The sequence below is a fragment of the Bos javanicus genome, chromosome 21 (assembly GCF_032452875.1).
Source record: "Bos javanicus breed banteng chromosome 21, ARS-OSU_banteng_1.0, whole genome shotgun sequence".
Classification (NCBI taxonomy): domain Eukaryota; kingdom Metazoa; phylum Chordata; class Mammalia; order Artiodactyla; family Bovidae; genus Bos; species Bos javanicus.
This window is the reverse complement of record NC_083888.1, coordinates 57,677,692-57,694,050: the sequence shown is the minus strand read 5'-3', so window position 1 is coordinate 57,694,050 and position 16,359 is coordinate 57,677,692. Positions and strand designations below refer to the sequence as shown.

At 42.6% G+C, this 16,359-nt stretch overlaps 1 protein-coding gene across 9 annotated transcripts in view; it reads right to left on the bottom strand.

The window, feature by feature from the left end:
* UNC79 (unc-79 homolog, NALCN channel complex subunit) overlaps positions 1-16,359 on the bottom strand; it is a 283,506-nt gene that overhangs the window by 56,159 nt on the left and 210,988 nt on the right. For all 9 annotated transcript variants that reach the window (XM_061395152.1, XM_061395155.1, XM_061395153.1 and 6 more), the window contains 6 exons: positions 15,955-16,057; positions 13,696-13,836; positions 8,131-8,169; positions 3,802-3,914; positions 3,629-3,714; positions 2,319-2,492 (listed from right to left, as the gene is read on the bottom strand). In XM_061395152.1, coding sequence (XP_061251136.1) covers positions 2,319-2,492; positions 3,629-3,714; positions 3,802-3,914; positions 8,131-8,169; positions 13,696-13,836; positions 15,955-16,057 — 656 coding nt within the window. The remainder of the gene's footprint in view (positions 1-2,318; positions 2,493-3,628; positions 3,715-3,801; positions 3,915-8,130; positions 8,170-13,695; positions 13,837-15,954; positions 16,058-16,359) is intronic.

Sequence of the window (16,359 nt, the reverse complement as noted above, 5' to 3'; positions counted from 1 at the left end):
CCTTTCTCTGATAGTAAAAGACATAACAAAAGCCTGGGGGAAAGCAGTAAAATTTCTACAAACGAAAACCATGCCTCACAAATCAAGTAGCATTGTATTTTGGCATGATTTCACATCAAAATGTACTTTTTAAATAATATGTTTTTGGATTAGGGGGAAAATGTTACAGCAAGAATAAGCAATGATATTATTTAACATGGTTAATGATATTGCAACAGCAGATCTCTGCAGTTGTGTAGAATATTAACCTCTTTAAGATAGTATAAACAAATTCAGTGGTTCTTCAAATGAGATGTGTGGACTAGCAGCATCTGTATTACCTGGAAACCAGTTGGAATGCAAATGCTCAGGTCACAACCCTACTGAACTGAAAGTTCTCAGAATAAGGCCCAGGAATTAGACTTTAGCAAGTCCGTCAGGGACCATGATACACACTGAAGTTTGAAATCCACTTCTCTAAATCGATGAGAACAAACTACAGAAAGTCTCTCAATGGCTTAATCTTTTCCCCAGAAATTAAATACAAAACAGGATGGTCAGAGGAAGTGCCCAGATAGAATCCAGCAGAGTGAGTTTTTAGATAAATTCTGAAAGCCTTTCACAAGAACCTTCTAAGAAAACCATTGCTCTATTTAATCTTCTCTATACCCATAGGAGTTGATGTGACATTTACATTACTTTAGACCAGGGGCTGAAAACCAGCTGCTCATCAGGTCCCCATCGTGACCTATGAAGGAAGTCAGGAAATATCCTGGAAAACGTGGGCAGATGAGCGACACAAGGAAGGCATTCTCAAATAATAACTGATCGGAACCCAGTAGCAGCTGATCCCGTTAGAAAGGATGTGCTTTCTAGTTCTCAAGAATCTCAATTCTCCTTCTCATCTCACTCCACTCTACTCGTTTACCTTGTAGTCAGGGTCCTTTTGGACAGGGCTGACTGCTATAAATTAGGCTTACAAATTTGCCATGCCTGCCCCTCACCCCTTCTCTACTAGTGTGCGGCTCTTAAGCAATGAATGGCCCTGACCGGCTCTCTAGTCCTAGAGAGGATCCATGTGGTCTTGTTAAAATGCATACACTTGTATTCCTAAGTGTATCTGTACAGTAGCTATAAACATCCTTTGCCTGGATTTATTCAACTACTTCAGATTCTGGATAGACGAGGATCAGAGAACATGAGAGATGCTAAAGATCTCAGTAATCCTGCTTTTCACAGTAATTTCAGACTCAGAAAGCAGAACACACCAAGCTAAGGGTCCCTGAATTATCATCCTTACAGACATTATTGAAGGTCATATTTTCCAAATCTGCCAGTTAAGAAAAATGTATTATCAGAGATGGTTGGATTAAAAAAAAAAAAATGTTACATGTATGTAATACTCATTTCAAAAGTGGTGCTGCCAACATGTAACTTCACTTGGCAGATCAACAAGTGATTTATTTTGTTGTGAGTTGAGTATTTTCATTCTGTGATCTGGATAAAGCACAAAAAGCTTGTGGAACCCATGAGGTTCAAAGACACAACAGTGGTCACCACCAGCTGCCTCTTTTCTCCCTGCGATGGAGACCTGAATGCCTTCAAATCACTCTTGTCTGAGAGTGACTCCAAGATTCCACTAGTGGAGAGGACACTAGTCAGAGACTTGAGTTCTGATCTTTCCACTGCCTCTATCTCTCTGAATTCGCAGTTCTCCGTCTGGAAAATGGGAGTATTAAACAGGATGGTGTTTATAGGTCTCTTCCAGTTTTAACAGTATACGATTCTGTGTTTCCATTGAATGGGCTCATGTTGAAAATGTTCCTTAGGCTACCAGATTTCCGGCTAGATAATTGTGTGGTATTCTTGGAGGGTGGCATGGCCCTGGGTAGGGAGTGAGGGTGGGGACGAGCATAAAGCCATCAAACAGAAATATCATCTTGGTCTTGCAAGTACTTTATTCACAAACACAAAATTTTAGACAATTCTCTAAAATTGAAGCTTGACATTATATGTCTGGTCTCCTTTCTTATGAAACTATTTACTTACAAATTTATTTAATATCCATTTGAGAACGTTTTCTAGATAAACACAATCTACTAATGTCTTCCTGAACTTTTTATTTTTTCATCAACTGGAAACACGAAATCACTAAGTCAGAATGACTGAATATTACTGTCAATTCTGCAACATTTGGAGAGAAAATCTCAATAACACTTTCTACTCTGTGGCTAACAAAGATTCCTTCTAGCCCTTTACAAAACATTACATCTGCCTAGGTCAGGTGGCCTGCAAACAGTAAGGAAGTGATTTGAAATGAAATCCAGGGTTCAGCTTACCTTCAGAGGTAAAACACAAGGCAGCTTGGCAAAAAATGTCTGAAACTGATTGCTGATCGTGGTCCAGAGGCTACTGGGAGCATCCATGGGCAGAGCTTCCATGAAGGTGGCAATGTTTTCCAAACAGCGTATCATAGCACCCCCTGCTGGTAAATTCTTTTTGTTATTTAGACCCTAAAAACACAAAAGCATAGGCAGTCAACTGCTGAAATGGTGTGGGAATTCAGACAGCTGTTGGGGAAGATCAGTTTTTTAAAAATCATATACTCACGTTAAAAACGTGTTGTGTGTAAGCTTTGTATCTGGCAGGAGTACAGAGAAAAATGGACTAATCTACAGAAACTTGGGGTAGGGGGAATTGTGATTTTTGACTCAGTGAGGAAAGGTAAAACATGAGCAGGAAACTGGAAATATCTTCCCAGGATCCACAATTGGCATGGTCAGGTGTTCAGAAGACAGAGTGAATGATGCTTGCTAGTATCTCTACCAGCAGTGATTAACACACACACAAACTCTCCACGGCTGTTCCTCTTACTCCAAATTTGAATTTCAGGAAACTTACCCATTTTCTTAAAAAACTTCCCTGGTGGCTCAGACAGTAAAGAATCTGCCTGCAATGCAGGAGACCCAGATTCAATCCCAGGGTTGGGAAAATCCCCTGGAGAAGGGAATGGCAACCCACTCCAGTATCCTTGCCTGGAAAGTTCCCAGGACAGAAGAGCTTGGAGAGCTATAGTCCATGGGGTCACAAAGAGTCGGACATGACTGAGTAAGTAACACACACATTATAGGAACAGCAAAGTCCCCAAGGCAAGCCGCCAACCATCCAAGTTAACTAAAAGAATTAATAAGTGGAGGAAGAGAGACAGACTCCAAGTTACGTGATACAATGAATAAGCTGTGGAGGTGAGAACTGACTTCAAGTCTTGAGATACAGAAAACAGGCAGACTTTGAACCCAGATCCTGAGACAAACAAAGCTGTGAAGCTGAAATATGAATCTAAAGTTACATAATGTAGTGCACATGGCTTTATCCACCACACATTTTGGAAGCTGAAAGTGAGTGCTCAGAGGCTGGCATCCACCCCTTAGTGGAGGGGTCCAGAAGCTTTAAGTACATCCACACTAAACAGCAGTGTCCAACTGACTTTCTATACATTGGTCATTTTTATCTTTTAAGCTTTTACGTATTAAATTATTCAGCATCTAAGTTAACATTTAAATTTTTAATATTTAAATTAAATGACTTTGAATTTCTTTCTCAGAAGCGATTTCAACAAGGGCTTAGAGTGTCGACAAGGCAAACCTACCTCCAAGAGCTGGCTGAGAGCAGCAATAGAGCTCAGCTCGTTGAAGTCCATCAGAGATGTGGCCAAGGTCCGTAAAAAAGTCCCATCTGAAAAGTCAATGGTCAGATTTAGCAGTGTTCACGTTTCAGCAACTAGCCATGTCTGTGGTGTCAGCCTCCCCCGTGGTGAATTACCTTTGATGGTGCTCTGAAACAGCTGTGGGAAGATGCCATTGGGAGCCAGCTGATGGAAGATACAGCGCAGGAACTGCTTGGCCACCCCAGCTGCATTGCCAGGGACCATCATGCTGGGGTTGAGCAGAGAGAGAAAAGAACAAGGAATCTTGGAGCATCGAGCATGAGTTCAGATACTTACTTACATATTTATTCACATGCACAACCGTCCTCTTATGGAATAACTCATTGTCACTTGCATTAATGAGATGAAATATTCTAGTCACATGGAATCGCTATTAACAATAAGCTTTTAGAAAGAGGGAACCAGGTAGTGCCAGAGTTGGTCTCAGACTAATTCCAGCCACCCCGCTGTGCAGATGCGGGTTCCCAGGTCCAGAGAGAAAAGGTGACCTGCAAAGACCCTGATGCTGGAAAAGATGGAAGGCAAAAGGAGAAGGGGGTGGCAGAGGATGAGATGGTTAGCTAGGATCACTGACTTAGTGGACACCAATTTGAGCAAACTCCGGGAGAGAGTGGAGGACAGAGGAGCCTGGAGTCCATGGGGTCGCAAAGAACTGGACATGACTTGGTGGCTAAACAACAACAACAAAGGTTACAAGTCCAGAGGGTGGCAGAGACAGGACTAGAATTCAGGATGAGGATTATCAGTAAGATTCTCCCATAAAGTGGCGTTGGCTATGAGAGTGAGCACCTCCAAGGAAGAATGCAGGGAGAGAGATGTTCATTCCTATTGGAAGAGCAGGCACATTTTCTTGGGGCCTCTGAACTGATACTAGTAAAAAGGTTAGGACTTTGATATATCCAGTTTTCCCCTTTACCCTCTGCACCACCTCTGCATGTCAAAACAGGGAGCCAAGAGATGATTATGCACCCTTTTCCTTTAGACCAAAGTATCAGAAAAGGGACTTCCCTGAAAGTCCAGGAGTTAAGACTCTGCTCTTCCACCGCAGGGAGCACGGATTTAACCCCTGGCCAGGGAACTATGATTTCACATGCTGCACATGTTAATCCCTCGGTCATGTCCAACTCTTTGCGATCCCATGGCTGTAGTCCACCAGGTTCCTCCGTCCATAGGATTCTCCAGGCAAAAATACTGGAGTGGGTAGCCATTTCCTTCTCCGAGGGATCTTCCTGACCCAAGAATCGAACCTCTGTCTCCTGCATTATAGGCAGATTCTTTACTATCTGAGCCACTGGGGAAGCCCCACATGCTGTATGGTGTGACCAAAAATAAATAAATAAATGAGATTAAAACATTAAAAATCTCACAAAGTATCAGAAAGGACATTCCCAGAGGTGATTCTGGCTGAGTGGCTGAAAGGAAGAAAGAGGAAATCAAAGAGCCCAGACAGATAACTCATAAAAAGTCCCTCTTACTTAAATTGTTCTTTCTGCCTGTCTACCCTGATATGCTGGTTCAAACTTGTAGGTCAGAAACATTCTTCAGGAAGAAATGACACCAAGTTTTCACAAACTCTTTCAAAAATTAGAGGAAGGAACCCTTCCCAGTTTATTTTATGAGGCTAGCAAAGCCCTAAAGCTAAAATCACATAAAGCATTACAAACAAAACAAAATAGAACGAAAACCAAGAAGGAACATAAAAGAAATAAAAAGAAAAAGGACAAACCAATAGTCTTCATGGACATTGAATCCAACTGTACATGCATAAGAAGAACGATTGACCATGACCAAATAATTTACCCCAAGAATGTAAGAATGACTTGATATTCAAAACTCAGTTAATGGAATTTAATATCTTAAAGAAAAAATTGCAAAACACATACCATTATTTAAGTGTCTTTGGCAAAATTCAACATGAATTCATGATAAAAAAATTCTCAGAAAAAAACTAGAAATAACTAGAAATAGGAGGAATCATCCTGTCTGGGTAACAGCACTTATGAAAACCTATAGTAAACATAATTAATTGTGAGATAACAAATGTTTTTCTTGTCAGATTAGGAACAAGGCAAGGATGCTCAATCACATCTTTATTATTGTACTGGAGGTCCTAGTCATTGCAATAGGATAACAAAAAAAGGTATAAAAAATCAAAAAGGGATAAAACTGTCACTATTTACAGATGATGTGATTTTTTACATACAAGTATGTTTACATATCAAGGAATCTAAAAAGCAGCTATTACAACTAAGTGAATTTAGTTTATTACAGTACAGTGTTAAAAAAATAGTATATTTGTATATCAGCAGCAGAAAGTAAGAAAATAAAAAATTTTTTAAATTCTGTTTACACTGGCTTTAAAAAAACAAAATTCCTGGTAGTAAATTTAACAGAAGTTATGCAAGATCTCTACAGTGAAAGCCACAAAACACTGCTGAGAGAAACAAAGACTAAATGAAATGAAAGTATACATTACGTTTATGAATTAAAAGACAATATTTTTATAGGGTCATTTATCCTCAGATTGACTTATAGTTTGAAGACAGTCCTAGCAGGCTTTTTCTCCCTGGATTGAAAAGCTTATTCTAAAATTTATATGGAAACATAAAGAATCTAGAATATCCAAACTAATCTTCTTGAAAAGGACGACCAAAGTTGGAAGAGTCACACCATCTGACTTCACGACTTACTCTACAGCTACAGTAACCAGCACAGCGTGGTGACGGCATGATGTATGGATCAGTGAAAAAGACAAGAACCTGGAAATTTTGCTGTTGTTCAGTCGCTGAGTCATGTCCAGCTCTTTGCAATCCCATGGACTGTAGCCTGCCAGGTTCCTCTGTCCATGGGATTCTCCGGGCAGGATACTGGAGTGGGGTTGCCATTTCCTATTCCAGGGAATCTTCCCAAACCAGGGATCAAAAATGCATCCCCTGAACAGCCTGCATTGGCAGGAGAATTCTTTACCACTGAGCTACCTGGGAAGCCCTTGGGATATTTGGGCATATGCATGTGCTGCTTCCTCCACCAGGAACATTTTTTCAATAAATTGCTGTGTGGACCACTCTCCTACTATCTTATGTTTTGTTTAAATATCATTTGCTCAGAAAAGCTACTATATCTAAAATACCACCTCCACCCCTCTCTATCTCCTGGGCTTTCTTGATTATTTTTCATAGAATTTAGTACTAAATGATATTAAATTATCAGGGTTTTTTGTTGTTGTTGTTAATTAGCTCATTGTCTGCCTCCTCAACTAGAATCTAAGTATCACGAGAGCCAGGATTTGCTCTTTTGTTCACTAGGGCATCCTCAGTTGCTAGCAGTCACTCCATAAATAGTTGCTGAATAGGTAGCACTCTGGCTTGGAAAATCCCATGGATGGAGGAGCCTGGTAGGCTGCAGTCCATGGGGTTGGTAAGAGTCGGACACGACTGAGCGACTTCACTTTCACTTTTCACTTTCATGCATTGGAGAAGGAAATGGCAACCCACTCCAGTGTTCTTGCCTGGAGAATCCCAGGGACGGGGGAGCCTGGTGGGCTGCTGTCTCTGGGGTCGCACAGAGTCGGACACGACTGAAGTGACTTAGCATAGCATAGGTAGCACTAATGGTAAAGAATTTGGGCTCCCCTGGTAGCTCAGCTGGTAAAGAATCCACCTGCAATGCAGGAGACACCAGTTCGATCCCTGGGTCAGGAAGATCTGCTGGAGAAGGGATAGGCTACCGACTCCAGTATTCTGGCCTGAAGAATTCCATGGACTGTATGGTCCATGGAGTTGCAAAGAGCTGGACATGACTGAGCAACTTTCACTTTCAATTCACTTTTAGTGGTAAAGAACCTGCCTGCCAATTCAGGAGACGTGATGTCAAGGAAGCAGGTTTGATCCCTGGGTGGGAAGATCCCCTGGAGGAGGGCATGGCAACTTACTCCAGTATTCTCGCCTGGAGAATCCCATGGACACAGGAGCCTGGTGGGCTACCTTATGGATATAGGGTTGCAAAGTGTCGGACACGCACGACTGAAGCAACTTAGCATGCACGCACACAGGCACATACAAGCCTTAATATTCTTTCTGTTCATAGCATTTAGCAGCTTACAATCACAAACTCATGCAAATATTTAATTCATGTTTGCCTCCCAGACAGACTTTAAGCCCCTCAAAGGCAGGAACCATGTCAGTTTTGCCCCCAGTAGAAACCTAAGTATCTAGCATGCTGCCTGATATGGAGTGGACTTAAAAGTATTTGTTGACTAAAATGAGTGAATAAATGAAGGTGTGAATGCAAAGTGAATGTGTGCTCTCTGGAGTTGCAACCGAATGTAACAATACTCGTCTCATGGTAATCACACTTGTGTTTTAGAAATGGAGGAACATGCAGGAATGGAGGAAAGTGAGCTTTGCCTCACTGAAGGAGCTTACCTTTCTGCTTGATTAGAAAAAGTCATGCTGGAGGCCAATCTAGGGAGTAAAGTAAACAGAGTCACATGAGTGTCATGCTTTCATAATGAAATGCAAGAGTACTGTATGCCCCACTGCAGCTCCCATTTAGATGGGGGGCATGTAAAACCATTGACAATTCCCTTGAGCAGGGACAGAAGACCCATTCAGGGGTCAGTCTCCAGGTTCAGCTTACTCCAGTTTCTGAACTCTGCTTTCTACATCAAATTAGATATTTCCGTGGTGAGGCATACAGTTGAGTTAGTTGACTATCACCCAGCCAATCTACAAGCATGTTCTTTGCAACCAAATCTAACAGATGTCAGAACAGTATTTGACCTAGTCCACCCCTATACTGAAAGTGAAAGTTGCTCAGTCGTGTCCCACTCTTTGGGACCCCATGGATTATACAGTTCATGGAATTCTCCAGGCCAGAATCCTGGAGTGGGTAGCCTTTCCCTTCCCCAGGGGATCTTCCCAACTCAGGGATTGAACCCAGGTCTCCCACATCGCAGGCAGATTCTTTACCCGCTGAGCCACAGGGCAAGCACAAGAATCCTGGAGTGGGTAGCCTTTCCCTCTTCCCAACTCAGGGATTGAACCCAGGTCTCCCACATTGCAGGCAGATTCTTTACCCGCTGAGCCACAGGGCAAGCACAAGAATCCTGGAGTGGGTAGCCTTTCCCTTCCCCAGGGGATCTTCCCAACTCAGGGATTGAACCCAGGTCTCCCACATCGCAGGCAGATTCTTTACCCGCTGAGCCACAGGGCAAGCACAAGAATCCTGGAGTGGGTAGCCTTTCCCTTCCCCAGGGGATCTTCCCAACTCAGGGATTGAACCCAGGTCTCCCACATTGCAGGCGGATTCTTTACCCGCCGAGCCACAGGGCAAGCACAAGAATCCTGGAGTGGGTAGCCTATCTTCCCAACTCAGGGATTGAACCCAGGTCTCCCACATTGCAGGCGGATTCTTTACCCGCCGAGCCACAGGGCAAGCACAAGAATCCTGGAGTGGGTACCTATCCTTTTGGCAGTGGATCTTCCAGACCCACGAATCGGACTGGGGTCTCCTGTTTGCAGGTGGACTCTTTACCAACTGGGCTATGACGGAAGCCCTATCCCCATTTTAACTCGACTCAAAATTCATTTCTTTGTATAACTGATTCACTTGGCTGTACAGCAGAAACTAACTCAACACTGTAAAGCAACTATTCTCTAATAAGAATTAATTGAAACAATTCATTGCTTTGTATACAACTTCTGAAACCTAATCACAAATAAGCCACAAACTGTAAAAACCTCTAGAAGATAGTAAAATGTGTAATAAAGGAATTTGTCAGCTAACTGTTAAGTTGAAATGACATCTTGGGAAGAGAAATTTTTTAGGTTAAGGAATCAATATGCTAAGTTGCTTCAATTGTGTCCGACTCTTTGTGACCCTACAGATTATAGCCTGCCTCTGTCCATGGGATTCTCCAGGCAAGAATACTGGAGTGGGTGGCCATGCCCTCCACCAGGGGATCTTCCCCACCCAGGGATCAAACCTGAGTCTTTCATGTCTCCTGTATTAGCAGATGGGTTCTTTACCACTAGCACCACCTGCTGTGCTGCTGCTAAGTTGCTTCAGTCGTGTCCGACTCTGTGCGACCCCAGAGACGGCAGCCTACCAGGCTCCCCTGTCCCTGGGATTCTCCAGGCAAGAACACTGGAGTGGGTTGCCATTTCCTTCTCCAATGCATGAAAGTGAAAAGGGAAAGTGAAGTCGCTCAGTCGTGTCCGACTCCTAGCGACCCCATGGACTGCAGCCCACCAGGCTCCTCCATCCATGGGATTTGCCAGGCAAGAGTACTGGAGTGGGGTGCCATTGCCTTCTCCTGGGAAGTCCCAATTATATGGTTCCATATAAATGGAAATACTCTAGATGTATAGAAAGAAAAAGAGTGTACTAAATTGATGGGTTTAGTAAAACATGTCTTGATCAGTAAGATATTGAAGAAACAAACATGGATAATGCTAAAATTTTATTTAACACCGTAACAATGAATCGCATTCAGACTGCATTTGGAAAGGAACAGAGGGTCCAGCACCAGTAACACCAGACACCATTCCCAGTTGGCTCTTTCACACTAATGACACTACAGTGAGTAGGTAAGCACTGGCAAATGAAATAAATAGTAAAGAAGGGTGCAGTCAACGTGATCTTGAAGGCTGCATCTAGAAAAAGGGGTGAGTAGATTAAGAGGGATCTAAGTAGAGAGCAAAAAAATGAAATCATATAGAAAGTCTTGTGTGATAAAATGGATGTGCCAATACAATATTGTAAAGTTTAAAAATAAAATAAAATAAAATGGATGTGCTGAATACACACACTCTTAGAACATGCTGGAAATAGTTCCTGTGGGACTAAAATAAATAAATTAATTGTTCATAAATCCACATTACCTCATTCGGAATTGAGTCATGCTAGTCTGATGCGGAGAAGGCAATGGCACCCCACTTCAGTACTCTTGCCTGGAAAATCCCATGGACAGAGGAGCTCAGTAAGCTGCAGTCCATGGGGTCGCTAAGAGTCGGACACGACTGAGCGACTTCAGTTTCACTTTTCAGTTTCATGCATTGGAGAAGGAAATGGCAACCCACTCCAGTGTTCTTGCCTGGAGAATCCCAGGGACGGGGGAGCCTTGTGGGCTGCCGCCTACGGGGTCGCACAGAGTCGGACACGACTGAAGTGACTTAGCAACAGCAGCAGCAGTCTGATGCTGGGAGGGATTGGGGGCAGGAGGAGAAGGGGACGACAGAGGATGAGACGGCTGGATGTCATCACTGACTCGAAGGATGTGAGTCTGAGTGAACTCCGGGAGTTGGTGATGGACAGGGAGGCCTGGCGTGCTGCGATTCATGGGGTCGCAAAGAGTCGGACACGACTGAGCTACTGAACTGAACTGAACTGAGGAACCCCTAAACCAGGTGACTACTCAATCTGCTTTATCAGTAGTTCTAGCTGCTAAGAATCATGGCAGCTTGCTTTAACGCTCTCTCTGTCTCTTGCTTGTCTGTCCAAAGGAGGTAGAGATTTACTTTTTTTGTTTTGGCTTGGGGTGTTTTTGGCCGTGCCCTGAAGCATGTGGGACCTTAGTTCCCCAAACAGTGATGGAAGACATGCCCCTTGCAGTGAAGTGCATGATTAACCACTGGACCACCATTTGTACACTTAAGTATCTAAAAATATATCTGCACTGTTTTCTTCAAAGTTTGTGTGTTTCTATCCTAACAGTTGGCAATGCTTGAACACAGTTTATTCTCTCTTATGTTAAAACAAACAAAAACAAAATAAAACCCCCTCTATGTATCTATTATAATAACAGATCATCTATTTCAAGGAGATAGTAGAAGACCAGAGCAATAATTCTGTCTGTTCTAAAACTGAAAAGTATTAATAATAGGAATTATGCATTTGCATTAATAAAAACTTCCAATTTCACAAGTCTTACTCATAGCTGGTATAACATTTATTCCATGTTTATTATGATTAGGTTAAAGTCAAGGGCTTAAATGAAATAATTCATCTTTTCTTATCTCTCTGTGTTCATCACTTATTTCACACATTGGCTATTTCTAAGTATTAGAGGTGGAATAGTTACCCCATCTCTGATTATATACTCTTAAGGTATTCCCTGGTAGCTTAGCTAGTAAAAAATCCGCTGCAATGCAGGAGACTCTGGTTTGATTCCTGGGTTGGGAGGATCCCCTGGAGAAGGGATAGGCTACCCACTTGAGTATTCTTGGGCTTCCCTCGTGGCTCATGGTTCAGTTCCTGGCTGGGAAGATCCCCTGGAGGGCATGGCAACCCACTCCACTATTCTTGCCTAGAGAATCCCCATGGCAGAGGAGCCTGGTGGGTTATAGTCCATGGGGTTGCAAAGAGTTGGACACAACTGAGTGACTAAGCACAGCACAAAATATACACATCTAAGGGGATTTTAACGCTTCCCTGTTTAACTTGAAATCATCTTTTTTTTTTTTCATTAGAAACATTAAATTTTAGCTCCATTAATATTTATTCTCTTTCCTCCATCAAATACCAGGAATTGGAGGTTTCCCTTGTGGTCCAGTAGTTGAGAGTCTGTCTTACAATGCAGGAGACATGGGTTCGATTCCTGGTCTTAGAATACAACCACCTGCCGTGGGGCAACTCCACCCATGTCCCACAAATACTGAGCCTCTGCCCTAGAGTCTGTGCTCTGCAACCAGAGAAGCCACCACAATGAGAAGCCCTCAAGCTGCAACCAGAGAAAGCCTGCATGCAGCAACAAAGACCCAGACATTTTTAAAAGCTTTTATTTTAAAAAATACCAGGAATCTGTAGAATCCAGTTTTTTCTCTAACCTCCTTCATAGAGACTTTTCCCTAAGAAATCATTTCCATCCTGAACTCCCATAGCACTCAGCACACACACTCAGCACAGCTCTTAATGATCTTCCATCTTTTATGGCTACTCAGTTTTGCCACACATCACGGTCCTCTTCAACAACTAAGCCACAAAGCGCTTAAAGGCAAGAGTTAGGCGGGTGTGATGCCTGCAGCCTAGAGACCTCGCTCTCTGCTAGCACAGGCTGCACACGATATTCATTTGCTGCTGTTTAGGCACTAAGTCATCTCTGACTCCTGTTGACCCCGTGGACTATAGCCCCAAAGGCTTCTCTGTCCATGGGATTCTCCAGGCAAGAATACTGGAGTGGGTTACCATTTCCTTTTCCAGAGGATCTTCCAAGCCAGGGATTGAACCCTTGACTCCTGCCACATGTCCTGCATTACAGCAGGTGTTCTTACTGCTCAACTACCAAGGAAGCCCCAGTACATTCACGTGGAATCTAGTACAGTCCTCTCCTGTGCATTGTGTATGCTAGAACTACACTTTGTTACTGAGTTTGAACTCTACTTCCATGAAATACAACACTTTTCTTCTAATGTCCTATGTACTAAATGGAATTTTCTTTATATGAAAATTCTCTGAGCAGCTAAGTTTTAATCAGTCAGGCTGAAGGCTCTATTCCCCAAATGTGTGCCTCCTTCCTTTTTCCGAGTCAGAAGTATAAAACTGCTATACTTCCATTTATCCCTTCACAGGACGGGGCCCCAAGTTGCATAATGAAGTGAGCCACCCCCAGATTACAAAGTGCCTGGAAAACCCATCTTAAAACAGACAGAGAGAGGTAATAATATCTAAAAGTTACAACGTGTTTAGTGTGAGGAATTCACAGTTGTGAGTGCTGTGACACACACTGGCTCACATAGTAACAGGGAACAAGGAACCAGTAGAGTCTTCTCAGTGCAGTTTCCTCTGGCTCCACTCTGATACTGTGGCTTGTGACCCTGCATGGCTGTAGAATTCAACCAAAAATTTGCTCCCTTCGGTTTGTGAAATTAGTCTGAGTTGATCCCACAGATATTAAGCATCTGTAAGGTTACAGAATGTTTCACCTTGAACTGACAAGGTTAGTAGACTAAGGCTCCTTTCTACCAATCAAAACAGAAGCTGACATTCACCTTCCCACAGACTGCATGATGTCCAGCAACAAGGGGGCTGCCAAGTCTGGGCTTAAGTGGATGAACGTGGAGAGGACCACAGTGGCCAGCCCCAGGGTCTCCTCATCGTACTCTTCAAGAATGGCCCCACAGTCATGGCATCTGCAAAGAAACGGAGGACTGCTTTCCATGAGAGCTGACAATGGTTTCAAGATATAAGCGCATATAGCCTTTTTTTTTTTTTTTGGTGAGAGTTGGAAAAATCCCCCAAAGGAGGTCAGTGGTCCCTTTTTAATAATAAATAGGACACTCGAACACTAGTCTCACCTTAGACACAGAAGTAGCACACACAGAAGAGACCGTGAAGTTTCCTCTGATCACTGAAAATGGTCTTTCAACTCATAGCTATCTGGTCTATACAAGCATTATTGATTCGTTTTACAAGAAGTACCAATTGGACTAATAATTTGAGGTTTCTGGTTGAGGGATTTTATGTATGTGAAATTATTTCCAGGGATAATCAATAAGCAGATTTTTTTTCATTGGTTGAAATTAAAAGTGAAAAATGTCTAGACACAAATAGAAGCCTTCCTAAACTTTCAGATCTAAAAATGTCCTATTTGTGAGTGAAAGAATAGTCAATAGAACCCTATAGAAAACCTCACTCAGATCAGTTTTATGAACTCACCACCTACTGAGTATAGTCTATAAAAACACAATGGCCCTTGCTCTTAAGGAACTTCCAACTTGTTGCTCTTCACACTATCTAAGGTAGGTTCAGTTAATTTCATCTCAATGAAAGCAGAGCTCTTTTTTTCAGCTGCGGCTGGGCAGCTTTATAAAGTGAAGGGAAGTCTACTAGGAAGAGCAAAGGGAGCAGAACTACGATTGCTACTGTGACTTTCTATCTGAAAACTTTCTAAAATACGTGTGTGTGTGCATGAATGTGTGTGTATAAATATATATATGTCATTCCTTACAAAGTGACTTTTTTAAAATACAAAGTTCACTTTTGTAACTAAAAAATAGATGTCAGATTGGCCCAAAAGTTTGTTCGCGTTTTTCCATAAGCTATTATGGAACCCAGTGAATCGAGTTCCCCCAACAAAGGCAACCGGGAAGACAACTAGGAAAGATTGAGACTTGGAGGAGGACACAAAACGGAGGAAATTATACCAAAGAAGGAGCTAAGAAGAGCCCTCCACAACCAAGTAGGTGCTCCCCATGTGGACATTCTAAGGCAGCTGTTCGAGATAGGCCCTTCCCTTCTACAGTAATGATAGCCAGCTATGACCAGCCGCAAGGATCCTCACGCACCTCCTCCAACCTCACCTTCCTCCCTTTTTATCACAAACTTACTCAATTTGTCACTTGGCTCACCTTTACCAGGAAGCCTCCTCAGCCCAAGAGAGATCTCTCCAAGCTTAAATCCTACACGTCTTATTCTTTATCATACTTACTGAACAACATTTATATGCCAGGCAATGTAAAGGGAGCTCAGACTACAAAATACAGAGGAAGGAGTCCAAGTTGCTAAGGAACTCACAGTCTATTACAAAACATGTGTACAAACAACTAAACAATTAAAATACAGTGTGCCAAGTGGTAGAATAGAGAGATATATCAAATACTATGGAAACCTGGAGAATTGCATGATGCATTTTGCCTTGTGAAATTAGAGAAACTTTGCCTTAAGCTGGATTTTGATGTATGAGCAGGAGTTCACCAGGCAGAGAAAGTACAGAGAGAAGGGCACCCATGAATTTGTGGAGGAGAGAAAGAGTTCCGGTGGTTAAGTCCATACATTCATAACCTGAAGGGCCTTTTACAATAAGCTAAAGCATTTGGATTCAGTAAGAAATCTTGGGATAGTGAAGGCAGACAAACAAGAGGCAACATAGCCAATCTGAGATTCAGAGAATGGATCTTGCCAGCAGGATGGGAAAAAGAATCAAGCCTCAAACTTAGTCCCACCCTAACAATTTAGAATCTCTGGTTGGGGGATTTTATTGGTGTGAAGTTGTTGCTAGGAATAATCAGTAAGTGGACATCACTTGCATAAATCCAAACGGAAAAAAAAAAAAAAGAAAAATGCCTTGGCATAAACGAAAGCTGCTCATACAATGCTGCATTTCTAAAATAACAACACTCACGGCTACAGCCATTTGAAGAACAAATTATGACTTAAAAGCATAGTATGCTCCTCTGATATTTTCTCACACCCGTGGAGAGCCAACTCTCAAATCCTGTAAACAGTGAAGAAAATAACTGTGAGTTTACTTGTCTGTCATCACCGTCGGCTGCTCGTCTGTGAATTCTTCAGGCGCAGGCACGAACATACTCACGATGCTGGGTGCTGACAGCAGGCTGGATTTCGTGGCCCCTGGATAAAGAGTAAGACAACTGGTGAATAAATGCATGTTGCTCAGAGCCTGGAAAAGCATTACTCTCCTCTTAGAAATCCTGCCAAGATCCCCTTCACAGGATGTAACAGGCACAGCCCAATTTCATTGTGAAAAACCATCAAGAGTGAAACACATTCAAGAAAGACTGTGATTTGTTTTGGCTTATATCATTTTAAGGGTTTTCCAGGTGGTGCTGGTGGTAAAGAACCTGCCTGCCAATGCAGGAGACACAAGAGACGTGGGTTTGATCTTTGGGGCAGGAAGATCCCCTGGAGGAGGA